The sequence below is a fragment of the Cryptomeria japonica genome, chromosome 4 (genome assembly GCF_030272615.1).
Source record: "Cryptomeria japonica chromosome 4, Sugi_1.0, whole genome shotgun sequence".
Classification (NCBI taxonomy): Eukaryota; Viridiplantae; Streptophyta; class Pinopsida; order Cupressales; family Cupressaceae; genus Cryptomeria; species Cryptomeria japonica.
The window spans coordinates 214,338,284-214,347,594 of record NC_081408.1 but is presented as its reverse complement, the minus strand read 5'-3'; the positions used below and the strand labels follow the sequence as shown (position 1 = coordinate 214,347,594).

The 9,311-nt window shown below is 37.6% G+C and overlaps 1 protein-coding gene across 3 annotated transcripts; it reads right to left on the bottom strand.

Moving 5' to 3' along the window:
- Window positions 1-1,652: 1,652 nt before the first annotated feature.
- On the bottom strand, window positions 1,653-7,542 carry LOC131061166 (pentatricopeptide repeat-containing protein At1g56690, mitochondrial). 3 transcript variants are annotated; one of them, XM_057994697.2, is made up of 2 exons: window positions 4,500-7,542; window positions 1,653-4,325 (listed from the first exon to the last, which is right to left on the bottom strand). In XM_057994697.2, exon 1 carries the CDS (start codon window positions 7,030-7,032, stop codon window positions 4,606-4,608), a length of 2,427 nt encoding a protein of 808 aa, XP_057850680.1. In that variant the 5' UTR covers window positions 7,033-7,542; the 3' UTR covers window positions 1,653-4,325; window positions 4,500-4,605. The 3 variants fall into 3 exon arrangements, with proteins under 3 accessions (XP_057850680.1, XP_057850681.1, XP_057850679.1); XM_057994698.2 differs by having other exon boundaries at window positions 1,660-3,630; window positions 4,168-7,542; XM_057994696.2 differs by having other exon boundaries at window positions 1,678-3,600; window positions 4,168-7,542.
- Window positions 7,543-9,311: the final 1,769 nt, after the last annotated feature.

Here is a 9,311-nt window from a genome sequence, read left to right as displayed (position 1 = left end):
ATGGATCACAGATTGTGATCCGAAACGTTGATGCAAAAAAAGTCACACAATCAAATCCAGAAGCAGCAATAGATATCATTATGGATTGTGGAAATCTGATCATTTTAAGGAATCATCTATTCAAGTTGCATTGGCAAACATAAATGGTTGCTCGAGTGGAATGCTAAAATTCATAGATATCAATCAACCTAACAGAACCAAATCCTTCAGTTATTCAATTTGCATCCAAGCAAAATATAGGTCTTGTAGACAACCACAAAACTATAATTGGCTGTCTCACCAAGCAGTAGGAAGGGCTGGGGCTATTCTGCCATTTGTATCAGACTCTGTTAAAAACTGAAACTATCCAAATAATTCTAAATGCTGTCCATCTTTATTAATAGGGAGTCCCAATCTCTCAACAATTGCATCAATATCATGTGCCATTAAAAGCTCAAAATGAGAAGTATCGGAACCCTCATGAAGGTTCTAGCTACGAGAAAACTTGGAATGCTTGAGTGGATGCACTTGTTGAAAGTGTTTTAGGCTGGTCTTGGAACATGGATTGGCGCCCTCTTCAACAAATCTGAGGAAAGTGCTAATACACTTTTAAGATCATTTGGTTTTATACTCATGAAGGACATGTTTTCCTGAGAATCTATGTTGTTAACTTACTTCCTCGGGGCATCTTTATCTTCCTTACAAGTTTTTTGCTTTATGAAGAAATTTTGTAACTATTATCTTTTTGTTATATATATGTATATCATTGCTTAGAACAAAATGGAATAAACGTTGATGCAACAACCCATATGGTTGAACTTGGGACCTCACTCACCTGGATGACGAGCTAATGCCACATTGCAACCAGAATCTGCCACTAAGTACAATAAGGTAGATGAAGGTTTTTCTACAGATACACATAAATTTAAATTGATAAAATGCAATTATATAGGAATGTCTATATATACGGTTGAGAGACAAAATTATAATGATTGGAAAATGAAAGAGCATAGAATGAAGCTACAAGAAAAACATACACAAACATGTCCATTTTCCCTGGGGAAATCATATTCATGCAAAATCATACACATGAATGTTTGTGTCTTTGTCCATTACAATATGAAAATGAGATCAGAATCTGCAATTTATGAGAGAAGTTTTCCATTGAGTACATTAACGACAGTTATGGTTGCCAACAACAAACATCCTCCGACAAACTCCCATCCGCTTACTCAAAACTGGCAATTACTCAGATGTATTAGTATTATTCATCTATATGTAATTTTGAAAGTTCCATGCTCAGTTATGAGTATTTTCCTGTAACATTGTATAACAAATGTTGCAGACTTTGAGTTGACATGAGAGACAGAAAGAAACGTTAATCAAGCATTTGTGCTATAAGCTGTTACAAAACCCACCATCACGTTCTCACAAATTGAACAATGTAAAGGCTTCAAACATGTGAAGGCCTACTTAGATTACATAGGGGTTTCCCTAGGGGCCTGAGCCTTCTTTAATCTTATGAACACATCGGAGCTTATGTACGTGTTGAGAATGTTCATCCACTTCATGCCTTTGCCAGTTTTTACATGTGAAATTTTGTTTTTGGAAGGTGTTTGCATTATATGAGTGTTTAAATGATGTGTGTTGGAACATGTAATTCTCAACCAAGTTAGCCATAACAACAATACTAGTGAATCACAAGCACACATCTACTCCATATCACATAACATCATCTGTAATAGATTAGTATCACTCAGGGAAAGAAATATTTAGCTCACACAGAACTTTGCAGATGGTGTCAAGAGACACTGTTTATCTCGTCTTACTAAATAGAAAGTACAATTCTTCTGTTTTATACATCACAGCATGAAGGTAAGAATTTAAGTGATTAGCTTCACCAGAGAGGTTAGAACTTTAAAACTTGGAGAGTAGTATCATTTGACCCAAGAATGTTAATGTACCTATTGATAATAGACACATTTTCCATGGGCTGCCCCACTTCTTAGAATCGGCATGGGAACTTTCTATTCATTGAAGTGACTCTTGACAATTTAGTATTACCAATGGTGCCATTTATGCAGCAACATCCTCCCTTAATTGTAATTTAAGAGAAAAACCCACAAACATCAACCTATTGCTGATCATGTTGTGTGTTCTTTCCAAAAGTGTTGAGAGAAAAATTCCATTGCCAACTCTCGCACACACTTACACTGGGATGCCATATTGTCACACTGATGCTTGAAACACCACATTGTGACACACTTTGAAATGCCACACCACCACACTCACACTTTGAAAGACCGTACTGTTAATTGATAATGCCACACTGAATAATATGCCATGAAGCAGGGTAAGATTTGGGCTGTTGCCTATACCTCAACCTAGTGAAGTTAGAGTCAACCAATAGCTTGATGAAGATGTCTGTTATCTGATCACCATTCCTCAAAAGTCTGGAATCCATATCTACATGCAATTTTAAAGACTCAAACACAAGCCTCTAATTACCTGCTCCAAATCTCCATCTTAAAGTGAATGGATGCATTCCAATCATTCCAACTATCTGTAGGAAGAAATTCAAACAATGCTATTTCCTCCATGAAATAATTCAAAATCACAGGGCAGTATATCCCCTAACGATGATGAGTGCCCAATGCTGCCATCTGCACCTCTGGCGATCTCCCCATTGTCTCTGCCATTGGCCTCCTAATAAGATTATGGATCACCAGTCTCCATAACCCTAGTCATCAGTGCATAGTTGAACCATTGTTTTCAACTTTGGATCCCCCAAGTAGGATCCTAAAGCAAATTATCATCATTGGCCTCTTCATGAGTAACAACAATCTGCTGAGTGTGACAAACCTTCCCCTAGAGCTAGAATCGTTATGAATGGGAACATCAACTGAAGTCTGAATTGTATCCTCTGGCTGAACCTCAACAAGAAAATCACGACCTGAACCTACATCTCCAATAGAAGAGACTACAAATTCCAATCAACTTATCGCTAAGCCCACCTCATCACAAAACTGAAAACAATCTCCACTTTAGCCACAGTCAAATGAGCTTGATCAATCCAGGGCCTCTCAATATCATCTGACACGTAATATATCTGTACAATCTTTGAAGAATGTACATAACAATTAAATTGTTGTGCCTCATCCAATGATGCTTTGTATCAAAGATAGCATCCCTCTGAATAATGACCTGCCTTTCAAATCCAAAGAATAAAGCCAGAAATATGAACTTAACAATGAACCAAACAAAAGTTGATTGCTAGATAATCCCAACCCTAGGAAATACTAGAACAACTATACTAATAGATTTGCAGCCTTATAATGTTTGATCCACCCATCCAAGAAAGTCTCCATCAAAGAGCTGATGTTTGCTAAAGTGTTAAAACAACTTGTGAATCAAACATGACATAAATAACCAAGAGTTGCCAACCATGTACATAAGTTCCCCAGAACCGCACAATCTAACAATTTATTCCGAAAATTTGAAGCAAATTACGGAACAATTTCAAAATCCAAGACAAGGATGGTCAAATGCTGAAGCCAACTGTAACCCAATCGCCAAGTTGATCACCAAAGACTCCCAAACATGTGCATCCAGTCCCAAAACCTGCAAAAATGTACAATGTGTGCCACAGCCCTGGCACAATGCATCAAAACATACCATTCACACTAGTATCAACTTATAAACCTCATCATGCACAAATTTGTATACTACATATATGATATTACAATGTAGTATCAATTTTGATTTTACTTCTACATATACAAATTTTATTCTCATCTCCCTAACATCAATCTATAAACCTCATTATGCAAGTTTTTTAAGTACCAAAAAATATATGCCAATTACTTATAATTTTTCTTTGGCATATATAAGTTCCAGTAATTTATTTCTAGCCCAAGAAAATAAAAAAGGTAAACTTAAAACAAACAAAAAAACAAATGTGAGCTCAAAAACATGATACCTCTCCCAAAGAGTGAAGAGCTGTCAAGCAACATTAGAAATATCGAACCATAAATGATAAAAAATCCACATTAAAATATGTAAATTAGATTTGTTATGTATGAATAATCTCAAATGGCAGATCTTCATCTGACATAGGCACAAGTTAATACACTAAACCCAGAGAAAAAAGTACCAAACAAAATAGCAAAGGTTAGAAAAAAGACCTACATGCTCTCTCCATTATCTCAATGTATTGGATCGATTGCCAGCCCTTCTCTTACATCTCCTGCTGGCCAAACATCTTTCAACTTAAAGCGTTCCTTTCTTTCAGCTTTTTTCAATCCTCTACTTCCTCCAGCTATTAATTCCAGAGATATAAAGGCGTCCTGAAAAACAATGCCATGTAATGACACGTCTATGGTATGATAAAACAAAGCTTTATCATGTATAGTATATACTGATACCCCATTACTATAAAGTGACGCACATCACATACTGTACATCTCATTTTATGAAGTCAATGGCATGGTCTAGATCTCCAAAATCTTAGAAAAAATCACCTTTTCAAAAACTGAAAAAGAAATCTGATCCCTTGTTATCACGGCAGGTCTAAACATGCATCTGTTGTAGTGCAAGCCTATGTTTACAGAATGCCGTCATTTAAAATCACCAATAATCTCCACAAGAACATTGTCCATGTTTGAAATGATGGAATCGATTTACATCTCTCACAACAATTTGCCTTGTAACAATCTTGGAGATAAACTTGATTGCAGTGTGGCAGTCAAGACATACTCTAAGGTTCTTGACAACTCTAATAGTCGTTCCAGTGGGTGTCTTTAACAATCCAAATACAATTGCCAACTTTTCACTATGGTGGAAGAGAAATAATTCTTTTTCCTCCTCCTCCACATCATTCAGTACACGTTCTGAATCTGGAATATACCCAGCTACCCTCATGTCCCAGGACAATTCTTCCAACTTTGTGTAGATCTCCTGTGTCTGTGGGTGTGATCTGTCTCCTACACAGAAAGCATGTACAATTTTATGGACTTCAATCCAACTGCATCCAGGTGTCTTTTTAATTCCTGTATCTCTCATCAATCTCCTTACCTTTTGAACCTCACCCCATTTGCCCACTTCAGCATAGATGTTTGACAGAAGAACATAAGTTGCAGCATTTTTAGGAGCCAGCTCAAAAAGGCAAGCTGCTGTAAATGCTCCTAATTCTATATTCTTCTGTGACCTACAGACACCAAGCAGACACATCCATACAACTACCACAGGTTCAATTGGCATTTTGATGATAAAGTTTAGAGTTTCCTTAAGATAGCCAGCACGCCCAAGAAGGTCGACAATGCACACATAATGATCAATTGTAGGTGTAATACAATAAGAGTTAATCATGTCATTTAAGTATTTACAGCCCTCGTCTACTAAACCTCCATGACTGCATGCAAATAAAACACAAGTACAGCTTACATGGTTAGGGTATATTCCAGAGCCTTTCATGAGTTCGAAGAGTCTGAGAGCATCCTCACAAAAACCATTTTGTGCATATGCTGCAGTCATTGCATTCCATGAGACTACATCTGGTTGAGACATTTTGTCAAACAGGTCACGTGCCTTCTGGATGCTTCCACATTTTGCATACATATCTATCAAGGCATGTACAACTACAGCATCTGACAAAAATCTGCTTTCAATTATGATTTGATGGATACGCATACCCTGTCCCAAAGCTCCCATTTTGGCACAGGCTGGGAGGATGTTGGCAAAGGTTGAGGAGTTCGGTTTTACACCTGCCAGTTGCATTTGCTTGAAAGTTTCCAAGGCCTCTTCGACAAATCCATTTTGCGCGTATCCTGCAATCATTGCAGTCCAGGACACAACATCTCTTTGAGACATTTTGTCAAACAGCTCATACGCCATCCGTAGATTTCCACATTTTGCATACATGTCTATAAGGGAATTCACAACTACAACATCTGACAAAAATCTGGTTTCGATTATTCTTTGATGAATGTCCATACCCTGCTCCAAAGTTTTCATTTTGGCACAAGCTGGGAGTATGCTGACGAAAGTTGTGGAGTTTGGCTTTACTCCTGCCAGTTGCATTTGTTTAATAGTTTCTAAAGCCTCATCAACCTGCCCATTTTGTGCATATCCTGCAACCATGGCATTCCACGAAACCACATTTCTTTGTGGCATTTCTTTGAAAAGCCTAATAGCATCATCAAGAACACCATTTTGTGCATATCCTGCAATCATTGCATTCCACGAGGCTACATTTCTCTGAGGCATTTCTTTGAAAAGTCTTGAAGCCTCGTCAAGAACACCATTTTGTGCAAATCCCGCAATCATTGCATTCCACGTGATGATATTTCTCTTGGGCATGTTATTGAAAATCCTTAAAGCCTCATCAAGAATGCCATTTTGTGCATATCCTGCAATCATAGCATTCCATGAAATCAAGTTTCTTTGAGGCATTCTGTCAAACAGTTCACGTGCCTTGTGTATGCTTCCACATTTCGCATACATATCTACCAGGGCACTTGAAACTACAACATCTGATAATAATCCCCTTTCCATTATGCTTTGATGGATGTCTGTGCCCAATGGCAAAGCTTTTATTTTGGCACAGGCCGCGAGGACGCTGGAAAAGATGAACTGGTCAGGTTGGGTACCCATTCCTTGCATTTGGTGAAACAGTGCCACTGCTTCATGAGGATAACCATGCATACGGTAAGCTGCAATGATCGAATTCCATGAGAACCCATCTGGTTCTATCATTCCATCAAACACCTTACGAGCATCAATCAAACTCCCACATTTGACATACATCTTGATAAGTTTATTTTGAATAAGTGTTCGTTCAGCAAATGCAAATCCCTTGTGAGTAATGAGAGAGTGGATTTGCTTACCATCTGGAAAGGTTTGTAATGGTTGAAGATATGGAGAATAGCTCGGTAGAATTGGCATTGTATGTTTAGTAATAAAACCTTGGAAACAGGCATTATTCCATCTACTTCTACCAAAATGACAGAAAAACACTATTACAGTCTTCGTCCTCAGAAGTGGAATTGCAGCCATTTATTTACTTCTCTGAATGAAAATGAACTTTTATGTTCTGTAATTACTGTTGTTCACCACTTATACACACGAGATTTCTGGATTCTAATTTCCCTTAAAAACAGTGGGACGTAGAAATCTCCCAGACAGTGATATCCTCAAGTGGGAATATCTGTCTGTACGAGCATTTCAGTTTTCATCGCTGATTTTCGACTCCATTTCTTCATTTTTTAAGCTGATTGAAAGCTAAATTTCGATTTCTTCATCGCAAAAACCAGGGACTCCCCTTCAAGGATTCCTTCGTTAAAGTAATTACCCAGTAATCATTAGGACAGAGGAAACTCTTTATCTGCATATTACGAGCTTGTAATATAACTTCTCTGGAAATGGTGATAGTTGGAGGAGAAGATGCTCGTTCACTGTTCTGATTTATCAGATTTGGTTCACTGTAACGCAAGTTGAATTGCATCATTTTCAATAGTTAGGAGGGAAATATTTCCTTCCATGATTTTGAAGAGATCCTAAGTTCTTAAATGGTGTATCTGATTTGGAAGAGATCCTAAGTTCTTCAATGATATCTCTGATTTGGAAGAGCATCTTAAGTTCTTAATTGGTACATTCAAATTTGATTATTTATTTTTTTATTTATAGTCATTGTTCTGGTTTCTAGGTCTAAAGGCGAAAGTTGTAAGATTCATTATGTGCATAAGGGTCAAAAAGTGGTCATTTCAAAGTGTGGTCTGAAACATATTCCCTATTGCCTCGTTACCATTACTTTTGGAAAAAAAATTGTACAATTGATTCAATACTTATGCAATAATACCCCAATAATTGTGCACTATTGGTACCAATAAAGTTGCACAATTGATCAAATTACTAACATTCTTTCAAGAAAATGGGCAGCTATTGGCTCACTGGATGATTTTTTTACTGAACTTTTAATTAGTGAAATCCAATGAATGGTAATTGGAACATGGGCATGCTCTTCCCCTATATCAGATTTGGATTTGAACAACAAAAGGTTATGGAGGTCATTCTATGTTTATTTGTATTTATTAATCAAAGTTGAGGCCACATGGGACCTCATCCTCCTTTTCTAAGAAGTTTGAAAATTAAGACAACTTAAAGTTACACTAAGTTTATATGTTAGTTTCATGTGATGCAATTCAAGTGTAATTATTAACAATGTATATATGTACATGAAATTGCAATAATTTGTCAATATATTCTATTCATATATATTAGTTTCTATACAATGTAATTGAAGTGTAGTTTTTAATAGTGCATAAATGTACATGAAATGTAAGTATTATAAAGAATATACATGAATTAATATTTGAATGATGTAAGAGCACTAAAGGGTTGTTATAAATTTATATCATTTAAAAAAAAAATTTATTTTTTAGTATGTTGTGTACAAGTTTAAAATATGCACATTTGTGTATTGTTTTTTATTACAAAGCAACATTGACTAGGGTACTGACCCTTTAACATAGTCAGATGCTATCTACGTCTCAAAAACACAAACCCAAATTAAACAAAACTTACTCGAATCAAGGAGGAGTAGAAACATCCACACCTTGATTAGAGAGGGTTTGGGAAGGAGGGAGGGACCTCCCCTTCCACCTACGACAAACAATTGTCCAAGCAATGTTGTCCCCAAGATCAGTAGGGGGAGAGTCATTCAAAGAGGGGTCCCTATGAAAAGGACTAGTACGATCATCATCAACAGGCAGTACGAGAGTCGCAAAAGAATGAACTGGTTCCCTAGTAGGTGTCGTGCACGTAGCTTCTGGAGGTTGCAAAGGAGTTGTAGCAGTTCGTTGAGGGGTCGCAGAGCCAAGTTGCGTGGTCTCAAAATCAGAAGGAATACCAAAAGAGTTAGTAGGTGACTCCTCCCCCATTCCCTTTGGAAGCTCCTCTGAAGCATAAATAGGTAAATGATCAAGTGTAGCATCCTTCCACCAGGTCGCAACACCCTTGTGTCATTAAGTAGAGTAGTCTGAAGCCAAGTGACCTGTAGAGAAGCACCTCCGACAGCGGAATGGGAGACCCTCAAAGTCTAGCGATTGCGTTCAAGGCCTATCCCCAACCATGAGCACCACATCAACAGGGAGAGGAGAAGTGATATCAATGCCGACCAAAATATGAGTGAAGGTGGAGTGGCCCACCGAGGAAGTGTCATCGTCCACCATCAAAAAGAGACCAATGGAGTTGTTAATGGCCTCATAGCAGGACCGTTCTCAAAAGTGTAGAGGAAGATTTGGGAGATGGACCCACCAAGGGCGCACGTTTACTAG

Coding starts and splice junctions, on each gene's coding strand:
- LOC131061166 (XM_057994697.2), bottom strand. CDS start 7,032: ATGGCTGCAATTCCACTTCTGAGGACGAAGACTGTAATAGTGTTTTTC.